This window comes from Lactuca sativa, chromosome 5, assembly GCF_002870075.4.
Source record: "Lactuca sativa cultivar Salinas chromosome 5, Lsat_Salinas_v11, whole genome shotgun sequence".
NCBI classification, from domain to species: domain Eukaryota; kingdom Viridiplantae; phylum Streptophyta; class Magnoliopsida; order Asterales; family Asteraceae; genus Lactuca; species Lactuca sativa.
In genome coordinates, this window is record NC_056627.2 from 284,343,329 (window position 1) to 284,361,667 (window position 18,339).

At 33.4% G+C, this 18,339-nt stretch overlaps 1 protein-coding gene across 1 annotated transcript; it reads left to right on the plus strand.

Moving 5' to 3' along the window:
- The first annotated feature begins 13,303 nt into the window (after window positions 1-13,303).
- Window positions 13,304-17,045, plus strand: LOC111910218 (cell division cycle 5-like protein). The gene is made up of 3 exons (XM_023906008.3): window positions 13,304-13,603; window positions 14,046-14,457; window positions 16,830-17,045. The coding sequence occupies exons 1-3, from the start codon at window positions 13,427-13,429 to the stop codon at window positions 16,880-16,882; spliced, it is 642 nt and encodes a 213-aa protein (XP_023761776.1). The 5' UTR covers window positions 13,304-13,426; the 3' UTR covers window positions 16,883-17,045.
- Window positions 17,046-18,339: the final 1,294 nt, after the last annotated feature.

Consider the following 18,339-nt stretch of genomic DNA (forward strand, 5'->3'; position numbering starts at 1 on the left):
TCAGACTTTTTACCGTTGCACTACTAATGACGAGACCTTCAATTCTCGTTTAGGTTGTGTCGGCTAAAAATCACTCGATCTAAAATTCGAGTTTTTAGGTGTACTGCTAAGTTGAAACTTCGAAAAATCATAACTTCCTCATGCGAAGTCAGATTCAAACGGTCTTTATATGAAAGTTGATTATTTTCACGAGTTCTACAACTTTTATTTAGATTACTAAGGCTAAAAATTAGTTTATCGAAAACTAAATTTTTACGCGACAAAGTATTTTCCGGATTTATCACGGATCTTCATTTGGTCATAACTTCTTCGTTATAACTCGAATTTCGATGAGGTTTTCGCCCAAATGTTTCTAATGAGATTATCTACAACTTTCAATAATAAAATTTTACTTATTCCAAATTTTATATTTTCACTATATTTCATTATTTGGCTTTTAATTGGAATCTCATAAGACTTCCAATACTTTCTGAATCATTCTAAGCATAGTTTTACTTCAATTCTAGTAAAAACTATCTGTTAGAACTCAACATTCAAATTCACATAATATTTCATAATATTATTTACTTAAAACACGATTTCAAAACGTGTATGTTACACGTACTCCCCTCTATACGCTCTACGTACTCAACTTAACCCAAAACCGACCAAACTTCAAACGGTCATAACTTCTTCGTTCTAACTCCGACTTTGACGTTCTTTATATCCACATAAATCTATTGAGGATCTATAAAAACCTATCTAATTAATTTTGACTTAGAACACATCGAGCTAAAATCCATAATTCATAAAAGAAGTCTGAAACACTACTTTCACATTTTACCCTTTAACTCCAAAGCGCAAACCAAACTATTGGATCACATATCTACATTAACCACATCTAAACGGGCCTAAACCTCTCTTCCCCCAAAGCCCGAAGCCTTATGATACTTGATCTTCGGGTCACGGCCCCGAATTGTGAAACGATTCGAAACAGGGTATTATATATATATATATATATATATATATATATATGGAACGGTTCACTTAAAGATCTAAAAAAATACAGATATTGAGAATCAACATTAGCCATACATTTCTTATTTACTGTTCTAACGCTCCAGCATCTAAGAAACAATAGTGTATGCCTAATCATAAATGATTATATGACGGAGAGGTATAATCATATATGATTATAAATGTTTATACATATATGTATAATCATAAAAGATTATAAATATATGTATGTTCAGAAAGTGCTTAATCATATATGAGTATAGTTGTTGATGGGGGATGAGGTGGTGGTGGGAAAGGGAGTGGTGGTATAGTTGACGGAGGTGGCAATAGTATGGTCGGTTGGTGGCGGGTTGGTAGTGGTGGTTGTAGTCGTGGGGAAAGTTTCATTGAGATTATAAAAAAATAGAGATCTTGAGATTTAATCTCAACCATATATTTCTCATTTCATACAAAAACTTTTTGTTTAACAAAAATGTTAAAAAAAGGTTTTTACATAGAAATGAAGATTTTTTATGTTAAAAACAAATTGTATAAATATAATTTTATAAAACAAAAAAAAACATATGCACAATCTTAATTTTGAAAAAAAAAAACATGTAAAAAAAACTAAATTAATGATGAATTCGTAACAAAATTTTGATATCTAGGCCAAAAATATAAAAATTTGACCATATTTAAAATAACATTTAAAATCTAGGCTAAAAGTATAAATTTTGGAAATTGATAATTTGTAGACTGAGTAAAAATTAATACAATTACTGGTATTCGCGATTTAATCACACACACACACACAGATATATATATATATATATATATATATATATATATATATATATATATATATATATATACACACACACACACACACAGAGAGAGAGAGAGAGAGAGTGAGATGGGTAGGTTACATTAAGATGATAAAAAAAATAAAGATCTTGAGATTCAACCTTAACCATATATTTCTCATTTTCCGTTCTAACCCTCCGGCATAGCGGCACGATGGGAGTGTTTATAATCATAAATGATTATGCACCATTGTACATTCCTTTTTCCTCTACCGCCTTCCCCACCACCACCACCAACCCGTCACCAACCGACCATACAATTGTATACATATAAAATCATATTTATATAACTTTTATGTTGATCATTTTAGCTAAAAAATATATATATTCACTTTCATTTTTATAAATAAATGTTTATATTCATTAAATTCTATAAGTGAAAATGGGAAATTATATAATTGCTAAATATGATACTTATAAAATCACAAGTGTTTTGTAGAATGTATTAATGGACTAATTGTCACACCCCCAAACTAGAACGACGGAATCGTTTGAGGGCGGATGACTTCATGTAGTATCATAACAGTTGAATAAATAGTAAAGAAAGCAAACAAAATCATCATAAATATAATTTAAAAAGTTACATTGTTGATTGTATTACATGTTTCAAAATAAATTACATTATGATGATAAAATAAGTTTGAAATTGACGCCTTAGCGTCCCTTCCCCAAAAGTTGTTGTTATACCTGTATTACTGAATTCCTGAGAAATACAAGTAGTTTTAAAAAAGTATCAACAATTAAGTTGGTGAGTTCAAAAGCGTTTTTGTATAAGAATTGAATGACTTTTTGTATAAAGTAACTGAGTTTGTTTCTAGAAAATCCAATATTTTCCATAAATGAATAGTAGTTTTAAAGGTTCTAAAAACCGGAATACATAAATATTTTCCAGACCTAAAATAGTGTAAGCGGATTTATATATGTATATATAATCACTAAGGCATTTGATAGCCTCGTAAATCAAATGTTTTAATATTTCATGTGAGTTTTATAACCGTATTATTGACCCAGACTGCCTGTAACAACGTTCTTCAGGTGTTGGAATGATATGACATTTGTCACCCTAGACCTGCCGGTCCAACTGTAGCTAACAATTTAGGTGCGGGATTGTCAATCCCGTATAGATCTATACACAAGTATCACACTCTCCCTACAAGAGATTATGGTATATAATACAAGACTTAAAATGCGTACATGAAAGTGCATGAAGTCAAATTTCTCACAAAGTTTGTATCAAATAGAGTTACGTTTGAAAAGTCCATTGTTCTTGTAAATGTGAGTATTTCCTTTCTATAGTGTTTATAGAGTGTAAAATATCATGAATATCTCATAAACTATACCTATTATAGTTTTCCAAAAATGTATTTCATTTGCATGATAAACCTTAGTATGTTACTATCTTTGCATGTAAAGTGTAACATTTGTAATAATGTTATTTTATGTATTTAACATTTATACACAAAATGTAGATAGAGTATTTGAAACTTTATGTAATGATTTGCATTTTAACATAAGTTTTTCTTGCGTTTCAGTTGTATTCCCCCCCCCCCCCCCTTAAAACATAGAAAAGACGTGAAAATATAGGGATATGAACTCACTTGGTAGAAGTAGCAGTTTGAAGAAAACGAGACTTTTCTCGGGCAGCACTTCGACTGGAAAGTGGAAGATTTCTCGGGAACTTCGGAACTTCGGGCTTCCGTCAAGGCTTGGACACGTAACTGGGGTGTCGGGGTGGTCTCGGGATGCTTATCACATAGTAAAAGTAGGAGAGGGGATAGAAATGAGCAACTAAACTCGGAACTCTCAACTTCTATTTATAGGGTGCATTTTCTGGGTTCATGTCGTGAACATGAAGTTGTTCACGTCATGAACTCGATCTTATCTCCTCCGTAGACACGATGACTGATAGCCCGAATCTGGTACACATCAATCACTAGCTCACGTCGTGAGCTTCTGGTTCACGTCGTGAGTTTCTGACAGCGTGGGGTTTCGTGTCCCGAACTTCAGAAATTCATATCTCTCGCATACGAGTTCCGATTTCGACGTTCTTTATGTCCATGTGTAGGTGAGTTTATGCTCTACAACTCTTGTTTAGACTTCGTCGGCTCATTTTGACTTTTATTTTTAATATTATATTTTTAACAGGCCGGGATTGGAAAAGTCCGTTAAAAATCCATAACTCCTTCATCCGACGTCCGATTTCATCTGTCTTTTTACCGTTGTACCACTATTGATGGGATCTTCAATTCTCGTTTAGGTTGTGTCAGCTAAAAGTGGCTCGATCTCTATTTCGAGATTTTAGCTGTCTACTGTCGTATCCGAAACTAAGCAAAATCATAACTTCCTCATACGAAGTCACATTTGGACGTTCTTTTTATGTATTTTTACGGTTTAATGATATCTACGACTTTCATTTGGATACCTAAGGCTAAAAAGTATTTTATTGAAATTTCGTGTTTTATGCTTAACAGTGTTTTACCGGTTTTGACGCGAATTTTTGATTGGTCATAACTTCTTCGTTATAACTCAGATTTGAGTGTTCTTTATATTTCTGAAAACCCTGACATGATATCTATCACTTTATGTATCCCAATTGAGACTTTTGAACATTTCATTTCTGATGCTATTTTATTTATTTATTTATTTATTCAAAATAGATTACAATACTTAACTTAGGTCATTACCTTGACTTGAAATATCGGGTTGTCATACTAATGCTATGATTAAATCTTTCTATGCAACCCTCAGGGTTTTTAATAAAGAAGCTAGGATCAGGGTCTTTCACCATCTCATAAAGCTTGTATAGGAAAGTAAAGTTGATGTTTTTTGATAATATTTTCAAATTTGGCACTACAAATTGTATACTTGACAAAATTAACCCTCCGACACAAACACTGATGGGTTTTATAGAAAACAAAGCTTTACAATGCGGAAAACAATTAACAATTAATAGGGTGCATGCATCCTATAAAAGATATATGGCATACACCTTGATAACAACATATAATGAACAACTAAACCCAACCTAACTGTAACATCTTGTTTCCTGCCATTTTGGGTCGTGAGCCAGAAGTAAATTATGTAAGGATTTGAGCCTTAAGGATACAAAGTTTAGTCATTGTGTAAGGAGGTAATGTTAGTTAAGAGATTTTACCCTTGAATTGTGTTTTGGGACGAAGGGTAGAAAGGGAAATGTCATGGGCCGTGTTCTTGCATGAAATATGGATTTTTATTCGAAAAGTTTTTAGTACAAGATATTTAGATAATATTTTAGAGCTCGTTAGTACCTTTTTGTGGATATAAAGAACATCGAATATGGACTTGGAACAAAGAAGTTACGACCGTTTGAAGTTAGGCGATTTTTGGCTTGGCTATATACGCAGGGTGTACAGGGAGTACGCATGGCATACTAGGACATCCCTAGTACACTGTGCGTACTCAATATGTACGTTGGGCGTACTATGGAATCCTTAGTATGTTGGGCGTAAATTGAGTACGTAGGGCGTACATGATCATTGCCTAAACCCTATTTTCGTGGTTTGAGCCATATTTAAGCTCCTTAACTTCCCCAAACCCACTCCATTCTCAGCCTCCGCCATTCCAACACGCTCTCTTGAAACCCTAACCCTAGATTGAGACTTGTGAGAAAAAGGAAGCGTTTTTAAGTGCTTTGGAGTGTTCTTGGTGCACCTTGGAGAAGAAGTAACTCCTGGAATAAGTGTTGGTTGCATTGGAGCTTGTAGATCCGTACTTTGTTCACCTTGATCATTCTTCTAGAGGTTTAAAGTTTGAATCTCAATGATGATATTGTTAGATCTAGCTAGTTTTGAGCTTTTGGTCACTTTAAGTGCATAAAGTTTAGATCCTGAAAGTTTGTGACCTTATTATGGATAAAGTTGGAAACTTTATCTATCTAAACATCATATTAATTCATATCTAATTATTAGAGACTTAGACTTAATGGCCATGCAAGACCAACCATAAAGTTGGAAACTTTATGGTTAAAGACATCATTTTTGGGCTTGGATCTGGAAAATGGGCTTAAGAGCTTAAGGATTAAGCTCATAATGAGTTGGGTTGGGGGCCAACCGTGTATGCCGGGCGTACTCAGCTGGGTTGACTCGGTTGACTTTTTAGAATGTTGACTTTTACTTAATTTTGACCTAGGGGTATTTTGGGTATTTTTGGACTGTGTTTGAGAATTGGTCATTTGGATGGATAAATGACGGTTAGAGCTGAGATTCAGAGTCAGGACCTCATCAACTATTGTTCAAAATAAGATGTGAGTTTTTCCTCACTGTACTTACAGGTCGAAGGCACCAAGGCTGACCCACTATATTAGATATCCTGTTATGTGATAGTATGTTATCGTGTTGTAGTGATCTGTTAGATCGGTATCCTATTATATAGGATGATGCTATGCTTAGTGATCTGCAGATCCGTTGTCTGTTGACTGGTTATATGTTTATCTGTTATATGTACACATATTTTGGTTGGTGGTTGAGGCTTTACTACTATATACGTGGGCCAACAAACCGGGGGCATTCCAACCCGATGGTTGATTGGGCCCAAGGGTATTCCATCCCGAGGATAACTGGACTCATTTTACATTGGCATTCCAACCCTATGGTTGACTGAGCTTGGGGTATTCCAACCCGATGGTTTACTAGACCCATTGTATATTAGCATTCTAACATGAGGTATTCCATCCCGAGGATGACTGGACCTGGAGGTTGATTGGGCTTGGGGTATTCCAACCCGATGGTTGATTGGAATTGACATGCTTATTTGTGTATGTTATCTGTTTGTGTGGTGGTACTTTGGGGGAACTCACTAAGCTTCATGCTTACAATTGTTGTTATGGTTTCAAGTACTTCAGCATATTGGGAAAAGCAAAGGCGTGATCGTGTACATCCTTCGTATTTTATGTTATTGGATTGTGGGATACTTTGATTTATAAATAATAATTTTGAACATTGGTTTTGTGAACACTTTATGTAAGAAATAGGTTCTTTTTAAAAGTTTAAATTTATTCTAATTTTTGAGATGTTACACTAACCCTAGTGCAATTCAAAATTACTAAGTATAAAGTTACATACCTTTTGATTATTGTAGTAAACAAATCACTTCAATCAACTTGTAATGTATGACTTGAAAACTTAGCACCAAAATGATGGTGCCTCTAATGGCTCACATCCAAACCTTAGAACTAGAAGACACTTGAAGAGAAAGGAGGATGTGACATCCCCAATTTCACGGTAGAAAAGACCGATTAGTTTATGCTTTATTAAAAATCAGAGTATCCTTTTGAAGACTAATATTACAAAATTTATTCCCAAAAATATGATAAAGATATTATCAAATATTTTTCGAAGAAATGTATTTTAATTATATTAAAATATTGGGATGTCATCATCAATACAATACATAAGCATAAATGGAAATAGTACAGACCTTACAAACATCTATTATTCTAATGGCCAATAATCCATAAATCTCTCATCTTTTCATCACACATATGATCTTGTGCCACTACCTGTAATACGAATCTGAGTGGGTGAAACTTGGGAGCCTGGTGAGCACATAGGGGTTTCAACCCACAATAATTAAATTCTTTATTTTCATCAAATCATTCAACCCGATTACCCGTTCCTGTTATCCTCACTTTATGTCCCTAAAGAATCTAATTAAAGAGGCCTATACTAAGGATTATCTTTAGGATAAACAATAGTGCTTAGGGGATTCCTCAACAATATATGTCGGCAAGGAAACCATGAGGGTTATGGAGTACACCTGGTGAACACTTAGTTCAAAAATATCTATAGGATGCGTGTCTACCATCATTCCACTAGATTGTCTAGGATAGTCCGTGGTCATCATCTATACTCCGCTAGATGACCGGATCATCTTTAAAATCAAGGCCTCTCATTATTTATCTCATCTTTCATCATCTATATCATCTTTCATCATCTATATCATCTTTCATCTAACCATCTTTACCCAACATATTTATAGGTATAAAATACATATACGGTTTAAATCAAGTTAAACATGTTTAAACCGTTCATCCAACATAGATATCAGGAACACATATAATAGGCATATATAACATGTAATTTATATTAAATACTTCATATCTATGTGTAAGATGAAAGCAACTATGCACTCACTTGTTAAATCGATGACTCGAAATCCAGGTAGCGCATCGCTTCTAGCAACTGTCTTTTCCTTTGACGTAACCTAGTTTCATTATCACTAAGTCTTAGTCTAATATTTATTGCGACTAATTATTAGTATAGATTCATCATTAATTCAAAGTTTACTTCGAGATATATCAAGTAAGGAACAACTAGGTAGGATCATATCGAAGGTATGGTTCGTTTGGTCTACAAAGTATACTGTCTGGAAATCTCACTTTAAGCACCTCACTAAATCCAACCAAAACATCATCCCCGTAAGTAGATCAATCAGTATAATGATTTGGAAATACTGATAAATATTGTTTATAGGTTCATAATAACGATAATGAACTTAAACATAAGTCATACTTAATGTACATTAAGCATAACTCAACTTATAGGTGTTTTAGCAAGAAACCGGTCTCTACCCGGGCAGAACTTCTAAGCCGAAAGCTCAACTTCTCGGGGCTTTCTCACGCTCTGGAGCTTCGCTACTAACACCTAGGAAATGCTAAAGAAAGGTATTGAGGTTGGGGGGGGGGAGTTGGATGGAAAGGTGTGAAGAAAAGAGTGAAAATAGAGCTCTATTTACGGGCTGCCAACACTAAGTATGTGGGGGCGTACTCAAAGTTACGAAGGTGTGGTGCTAGATCATGCCACGTGTCATTTTCCGGTTAATTCGAAAATTAATTATCTTGTAAAATTCATAACTTTTGTATACGAGCTCCATTTTTTGACGTTTTTTATATCCACGCGTAGCTATCGACGATATCTACAACTTTCGTTTAGACTCCGTCGGCTAATTTTGACATTATTTTTAAAGTTATATTTTAATAGGCTCAGACAATTAAAGTCCGTTAAAAATTCATAACTTTGTCATCCGATGTCCGTTTTCAACTGTCTTTATATCGTTGAGCTCCCATTGACGAGATCTTCAATTATTGTTTAGATTGTGTCGGCTAAAAATCGAACGATCTAAAATTCGATTTTCGAGGTGTATACCGCTACACTGAATCTTAGAAAATTCATAACTTCCTCTAACGTAGTCAGATTTGGACGTTTTCTATATGCACACTCTTGGTTTAACGTCTACTACGACTTTCTTTTAGACATTTAAGGCTAAAAAATATTTTGTCAAAAATTTACTTTTTACGATACTCGGAGCCGTGCCGGTTTAATCACAAAAGTTCAACATGGCATAACTTCTTCGTTTAAGTCGGATTTCAGCATCCCTTATATCTCCGAAATCCTTGTTACGACTACTTCAACTTTCTTCAAAGATATTAGGTATAATTATTATTTTATTTTACAGGCTTATTTTATTCCTTTTTTTTTGAACCGGCAAATCTAGTCTATTCCTAAACTAATACCACCTAATTCCACCTATGTCCACAATGAGACTTGAACCCTCGACCTCAAAGAGGGAGGACACCACCTGATACCGCTGGGCTAGAAGCCCTTTGGTATATTTTATTCCTATTTTATTCCTATTTTATTATATTGTTATAAACACGTATATTTCCCATAATTTACACGTAAATCACATAATACTCAAATAATTCTTCTTCATCACATCAAATATGTTAAAATTATTGACCCTAACTATTACATCGTCATAATAGTGCTTAGCCAGAAACGCGAGCGTTACAGAGGAGAGTATAAATTTCGTTCATATGCTCCTTGGAATGAAAGACCACACAATTTTATGACCATGGGGTCCTTTTTATAGTTTAGGTAACTTAGGGATAAAACAAGAGTTGAATAATTAAATAATGGATTTAATTCCAATTCAAATCATATCCTTATTATCATCCAGGAGGCTTCTGGAAACCTAAGAAACTCTACAAAACCGTCCATAGCATGATGCTTCTAGAATCGCCTCTCTTGTTCAACCATTGAACAATTACAATTCATCCCTTGTACTTTTAATTAGTTCCAGTTAATCCCAAATTAATTCAAAATTAATTATGATTGATAATTTATTAATTCCAGTTGATTTCTTATTAATTTATTAGTCATATAAATTAGCAAATCAATTATTAACGATTGATCTGTTATTAGTTTATTAATCACATAATAAATTAACAAACCAACTGTCTTTTTTAAATTAATATATTAATCATATAATATATTAATAAATCATTTCCTTATAATTTCCAATTAGTTTATTAATCATATAATAAATAATAAATCATCCTCTCTTTATAAATGTCATTCTAATCAAATTCTAGTTATGAAGGCAACCCAAAAATAGACTTTGCTTCTGGGTTAGACACCTTATTTAGCAGTCTCTCACTTGGATAAGTCTGTAACTACAATTACAATTATAAACCTTAAACTAAACAACAAAGAGTGCTTTACAAAGCCACTGTCGAACTCTGATTCAAATCAAACGTTGACTCTAAGATAACTGATCAGCTATTCCTTCGTTAATTCTACAATATATCATATGGACATGAGAAATGGATTAGAATCAATCTCATAGTCCAAGATTTTGTTTCTCAATTTTCTGATTTATGATGACTAAATTCAAACTACTAATTGAAAACATCAATTTTGTTCAGGCTCGGCGAAACACTTTAAATGCTGACAACAAATCATCAAGGGGCCCAAAGATATCGCTTTTCCTGTTAAGGAAAAAGGAATGAATTACTTTAACTATATATCCATACAATTTACTAACAAAATCATGCATGAAATTACTCTTTATAGCACCGAGTTAAGAAAAAAACGTTGATGGCTTGATGCTTCTAAAATTGACTTTTTTGTTCAACCATTGAACAATTACAGTTCACCCCTTGCACTTTTAATTAATCCCAAATTAATTACAAATTTACTATGATTAATAATTAAGTAATTCTAATTTATTTCTTATTAATTTATTAATCGTATAAATTAACAAATTAACAATTGACCTCATATTAATTTGTTAATCACATAATAAATTTATAAACTAACTGTCTATTTCCAATTAATATATTAATCATATAATATATTAATAAATCATTTCCTCATAATTTCCAATTATTTTATTAATAATATAATAATCTAATAAATCATCATCTCTCTATAAATATCATTTTAATAAAGTTATAGTTATGATGTAACATCCTGTTTCGTGTCATTTCTAGGTCGTGGGTCGGAAGTCGATTGTGTAAGGATTTGGGCCTTAAAGAAGCAAAGTTTAGTCCTTGTGGAAGGAGGTAATGATAGTTAAGAGATTTAACCCTTAAATTGTGTTTTGGGCCGAACGGTTAAAAGGGAAAAGTCATAGGCCGGGTTCTTGTATGAAATATGGATTTTTGTTTGAGAAGTTTTAGTCCAAGATATTTAGATAATATTGTGGGGTCCTCAACACCTTTCCGTGGATATAAAGATCATCGAAATCGGAGTTGAAACGAAGAAATTATGACCGTTTGATGTTAGGACGGTCTTGGGTTAAGCCGCGTACGCTGGGGGTACAGGGAAATATGTTGGGCATACCAGGAGTATGTTAGGCATACGCGATCAGTGCCCACACCCTATTTTCGTGGTTTAAGCCATATATAAGCTCTTTAACTCCCCCACACCCTTCCTATTATCAGCCTCCACCCCTTCAACATCCTCCTTTGAAACCCTAACCCTACTTTTAGCCTTCTGAGCAAAAGAAGGTGTTTTTTTAAGTGCTTTGGAGTGTTCTTGTTGCATCTTGGAGAAGAAGGAGCTCATTGGAGAAGTGTTGGTCGCATTGGAGCTTGTAGAACCAAACCTTGTTCAACGTTGATCTTTCTTCTGGAGGTATACCTAAATAAGAAATTATGGTTGATAAATAGTAGATAAAAATGGATCTCATGATTGATGACATTATGAACATGAGGTGGACCCGGGAAGTGGTGTGTAGATCGAGCCAAGAGCCAAAACATGTTTGTTGCCATTTTTATGTACCGGAGACATATAATGGCCGGTGTTGTAAAATTACACAAAAAAGGTTGGGACTTAGATGATTTCACAAAGTACAAGTTAAATTTCACCGAATTCAATTGTACATAAGAAAGGCCCGATATCATCTTCAAACTCAGTATTTTCGAACATATATTTTTCTAAATAGTTAATGTATTCGCAAATTATTTTAGAAGCGTGTCCATCAATTTCTAAGAGTAAAACCATCAAATTTGATTTAAAATGTCAAATCTCAATTGTTTTTATGACCAATGGAATACTGTCGAATCTATCAAGGAAACCCATTCAAAAACCCTATTAAAAATATTTTTGAAGACGAAGAACATGTTTGAAAAACTTTGAATGATTCTCGAATATGTCCTTTGTCTTTTATTTTTTTTTTCAGTGTAAAAACACAACTTAAAACGGTTCAAAAAAAAAATTAATGTTAAGAAAAAGTAGAAAATTGTTGTCTTTCCGTGTTTTATGATCCAAAAGACTGATTGTAAAAGACGTCGTTTTTGGAGAGTCTTCAAAAAGGGTTTTCTGATAAAAGGGATACAAATAATACTTTTGCCATTTTTATGTACCGGAGACATATAATACATTTTAAGTATTAGAGAAATCAAAACTTATCCAAAATTGTTTTTATTTATTGAAATTTTAAAGAGAAGGATAAAGACCTAAAATATACTCCAAAAGAAAAAAACTTCGGAGTATCCTTAAAATATTTTTTTTGGTGAATAGTTTTAGTAGAGAGGAATATAAAGAAAATGGTAGGGGTGTCAATTTATCACACGACACGACAAAAATACACGACACGAAACGAAATCGGGACAAAATCAAAATTCGAATTCGTTTTCGTGTCGTGTTCGTATCAAGTATTAAAAACACAATGTCGTGTCGTGTCGTGTTCGTGTTTACAAATTCATACGAAATTGACACGATCGAGCATGTGTTTGTCGTGTTTTTCGTGTTTGTTGTTTTTATCGTGTTATATATGATTAAATATGAATTAAATAAAATAATAGTTATGTAATATTATCTTTGTCGTGTCGGTTCGTGTTATTGTTTTTTAATTGGTTCGTTTTCGTGTAAGAGGAAAAAACATGACATCGTGTCGTGTCGTGTTCGAGTTACAAAAAAAACCTTATAGTGTCGTGTCGAGTCGTATTAGACAAAAACAAGACACGACGGCCCGATTTAACAGGGCTAGAAAATGGCCACAAGACAAATAGATTTAATGAATATGAAGTTAAAAAGGAAACAGCCTTGACTTGTTTTTGCTATATATGTCCCACATCGGTTCATTTGTTAAAGGTAAAAAAGGAGATAACCCTATATAAAGAAGGGAACAGCTTCTTTATTTAAAATCTGAGAGCCTACTTTTGCTACTTTTAGGTATATTTTTATTCAGAAACCAGTTTAGTTAGGAAGAAAGGGCTAGACATACGACACATCTGTACTAGTGTTTTATTAAAGATAAGGAAGATGAGGATTTCAATTAAAGGAGGTGTTTGGACAAACACAGAGGATGAGATCCTCAAGTCTGCTGTGATGAAATACGGGAAGAACGAGTGGAGTCGTACGTCTTCCTTACTTGTGCGCAAATCCGCTAAACAGTGTAAAGCTCGTTGGTACGAGTGGCTCGATCCTTCCATTGAAATGGTACGCATCATATTCTCAAGAATTGCTAGTTTACATATTGATTTTAATCTATACAGGTGTCAATTTCTGTCTAATGTTTCTTTATCTTAAAGCAAGAACGTCAATTAAGTGGTATGTTTCACAAATACACACAAACAAGTTTTCCAAATTCTGGCATGGGATATACGTTTTTGTTTGCCACATACAACAAAATTTCTATGTTGATGCATGTATCTTGATGCCATTGCAAGGGTTGTTACAATAGGTGGCATCAACTTGTTAGGAGAAACCTTGTACCTTGTTAGGTAGAGACAAAGAGATAGGAGAAAGCCTTTAATAAAGAATTACCACTATCTAGCTTGGATAAACTCTAGGTCTTGATAAAATCATTAATATTCTTGCCATCAGTTTTGTAATAATTGATATATATCCTGACTGTGTTACTATTATTTAACATTTACAGAGTGAGTGGACCAGAGAAGAAGATGAGAAGCTGCTTCATCTTGCTAAGCTCCTTCCGAGTCAATGGAAAACAGTCGCTCCCATGGTTGGCCGCACTTCGTGTGAATGCATCGACCGTTACGAAAAGCTTCTGGACACAGCTTGTGTAAGGGATGACGATCCAAGGAAATTACGACCCGGAGAGATCGACCCAAACCCGGAAGCAAAGCCTGCTCGACCCGATCCAGTTGACATGGATGACGATGAAAAGGAAATGCTTTCAGAAGCACGGGCTCGGTTATTAAATACAAGGGGTAAAAAGGCAAAAAGGAAGGCCAGGGAGAAGCAGCTTGAAGAAACCAGTCGCCTTGCTTCTTTACACATCGCAAAAATGGGTCTTCCAGCTTTGAGGGATCAATTTTCACAAGGAACTGGTACAACATGTCGTAATTTTTGAAAACACAATAAAATTCTATTACTAAATGAAAGAAATATCAATGAATTTATACTAATACGATTTATTTTAGCATCATGCTTTCACCTTTTTTATTTATATTACATTATAATAAAAAAATAACGATTTAAGTCGTATTTGAAAAAATCATGTCTACCATTGTACTTTGAAAACTCTACTAATTATAGCATCATACTATTCATTTCTTATTATGACCATTTATATTGAAAAATCCTCCTAAGTATCTTTTTAATACATTGTACGTTAGAAAATCAAATATATAATTGTACTTTCAACAGTTTTTTTATTAGAACATTGTAGTTGAGAACTTTTAATAATTCTTATTAGGACATTGTATTTTAAATAAGAGAACAAATTATAGCAATGAAAATATTTTTATACTTAGAATCACAATATTGCTACCATTAATAGATTTCTCAACTTATAATGTTGAAAATCATATAAAGCCAAACTCTCCTTCACTTTTTAGAAATAGAGTTTGATTTTTAGAAAAAACATTATTACAAACGGTATTATGAGAAACAAAAAAATAAAGAACCTCCAGAAAATAGGATGTTGACTTATTAAGCAGTTCCAAGTCCAAATAAATATCGTTGGTCGTTAAAATTTATGAACTTCTACCAAATTATAAATTAAATGAACTATAATCAACAAAAGACGATAACTAATAATGCTATGTTGTCGTCAATACCAATGGAACTACAAAATCTGAATAATTTTTATCCCAATTCGACTAAACTAAGGTTTTATAAAAAAAAAAAGTATAAAAATTATGATTGTTATGACTTTTTTTATTTATCACAATTCGACTACACAACTGTAGTTGTCTACCTCCTTTTCCCATCTATTGAAACCAATCATTAATATTTGATGTCCATGAAAAAAACTAACATTGTTTAGTAAAATGAGTTCTTACAAAATATGAAATTTCATTTGATAAAGAATTCTTACAAAATATGAAATTTCATTTGATTTACATGCATAAAAACAATCGGGAGGTTGATGAGAAGAACTTGTTCCTACTTCTCAAGTTTATATGTCAATAAGGACCAATAATGATGAATTTTTTCTATGAAACTCAACAATTAAATGACAAAATGATCAATTAACACAACTAAATGAATTATAAAACAATTAACATGTTGTAAAAATTCTTATTTAACCAAAATGGACTTTTTGTATGCATTGTTGCATTCTAGGATGACACACAAAAAAAACCTATGTACACATGGACATACTTATCTCGTTCATGTGGACATCAAGGGCACAATTGCAGATAATAGTTGGCCAAATCTAAAGGTGAAAAATCCAAGGACACATCAAAACATATCATGTGGTTTCACAAAATAACACATTAGCATTGCCCACATTAACTATGATTATGTAGTCCTTTAACAAAACTAAACTTCAATTCCACACCGAAGTACTCATTCATTTCATTATAATCATCATTTGAAGAGCTTCTATGAATTGCTTCATTTTAACTTTGTCGTTGACGTTTTCTCTACGGTTTTCGTCATAATCATCTTAATCATTCATCGAGAATCTACCATAAAAAATTAAATAATTCAAAGCTATAACCAACATACCCTTGTCATTTGTTTCACCAGTTTCCTCGGCATATATTTCAATTTAAAAGATTGAATCATTAAAAATATATGGTGAGACATACACATTATTGTGTGGATAAGACCACACACACAATACATATATTTAACAAGACTACAAAATACAAATGTAATTTTTGTAGTGGCGTGCTTTGTCCAAAAACATTGTTGGAAGTTGATCTCCGAGTTCCCAAAGCTATTGAAAAGATATAGAAAGTGTCATCTAAGCAACACACGTACATTCAATTAGATTCAATGACCATTCAAGTGATGACGATATTGGAGGTGTTGAACATGAAGGTGGTAGAGAAGACTTACCAAATGGAGACTATGATATAGACATATCATGTTGGCAAATAGCTGAGTCCAATGTGACATTCTATGTGTGTTTGGTCCATATCATATTTTCCTTGGAATGTTGTCCAAGTAATTTGGAGTGGCGTCCAAGTACTAGACTCCCTTGAGCTATAAGGAAAGTCTAGATTATTAGGAATCCTAATTGTATAATTTGTTTTCTGTTTACTATATATATATATATATATATATATATATATATATATATATATATATATATATATATATATATATATATATATATATATATATATAGGTTAGGTTAGGTTACTGTACTCTTAGATCAGAGGTTGTAGTTTTGAGTTATTTTCTATAATAAAAGATCCTTGCGAGTTATGTAATTCTAATTACATGTTTTTTCTGTTTTAAGCTTTTAATTGGTATCAGAGACGTGTGAAGAAGAAAACCTATGGCAGTTTCTAAAAAAGAAAGAGGAACCTGCAACAGAAAGTGCAAAAAGAAGAAGATCTTGTTTCCTGTTTCTGCTGTGTTTTTCTGCTACACTGTTGTGTGTTCTGCTGTGTTCTTCTGTATATCACAACTTGTGACAGCAACTGTTTCTGAAAAGGTTGTTCTCTTGTTGGAATCTCTGGATTTTTTTCACAGTTTTTCTGCTTTTGGTTTTGTTTGTGTTTGAAGCAAAACTATCTATTTTGTCCATATGAAGACCAAAGACCTGCAATATCTCTACTTCCATAATCAAATTCTTATAATTGAAGGGAACCTGCCACAACTTTCTGAAAAAAGTGTGAACAAAAAAGTCTCATCATCGTTCTTGTTCAGAACAGAAAACCATCATTCTTTTTTTTCTGTTTGAGTGGAGGGATTTGTAGGATCAATTTGATTATGAAACAAAGTTCGTGTGGAACTTAATCAGAAACCAATTGAAGATGACAGGAAGAGAATCATCACAGCCACCGGTGAAGGAAACGACTTAGTTAACGTTCCAATTCCCGACCTTGACATCGACGAACTACACAATATGGAGGATGCGCATGGAGGTGCTACTCGGCATTCATGGCATTTGGGATGTGATTGATCCCAGACTAGATGACGTAAAGAAGAACAACATCCTGAAAGGATTGTTGTTTCAATCGATACAGAAGGATTTAATCCTTCAAATTGGTAATTTGAAAATTAGAAAAGAGATGTGGGACGCGATCAAAACCCGCAAACTTGGAGCTGGTCGAGTAAAGGAAGCCAGACTCCAAACACTAATCACTTTATTCTAGAACTTCGAGCACCATAGACAACTTTGCAGCAAGATTATCTGGAATTGCTTCGAAATCCGCTTCATTAGTAGAGGTCATGACCAAACAAAAGCTTGCAAAGAAGTTTCTTATGAGCCTCCCTAGGCGATTTGTCCACATAGTTGCAGTCCTCTAACAAGTTTTAGACCTTAAGATGATAGGATTTGAAGACGTGGTTGGTCGCTTAAAATCTTATGAAGAAAGAATCAAGGGTAAAGACAAAGTAATCGAGACTTAAAGCAAATAACTTTATTCCAAAGCAGAATCGTCCAACAATAACAGTGAATCATCAAGAGGGAGAGGTCGTGGTTCAAGTTATCGAGGAAGATTACGTAGTGGAGCATGTGGTCGAGGTAACGCACAAGATCACAGTCACTCGGATTCCTCTATAAATCTTGAAGATCAAAATCAAAAGGGAAAAAAACGCGAACAAAGGAATCTCTCAAAATGAGAAGTATGGTCACTTTGCTTCAAGATTCCCGAATTGAATCAAAAATCATGAGGCTAACCTTAATCAGAAACATGAAGGAGATATCAATCATGAAGAAGGGACATTATTTATGATGAATATAATTCAAGAAACAGTGTTCTTGAATACAAATACATCCCTCGAAAAGTTGAAGCAAATGC

Coding starts and splice junctions, on each gene's coding strand:
- LOC111910218 (XM_023906008.3), top strand. CDS start 13,427: ATGAGGATTTCAATTAAAGGAGGTGTTTGGACAAACACAGAGGATGAG. Junction 13,604..14,045: donor TCGATCCTTCCATTGAAATG/GTACGCATCATA, acceptor TAACATTTACAG/AGTGAGTGGACCAGAGAAGA. Junction 14,458..16,829: donor TCAATTTTCACAAGGAACTG/GTACAACATGTC, acceptor TTCTGTTTTAAG/CTTTTAATTGGTATCAGAGA.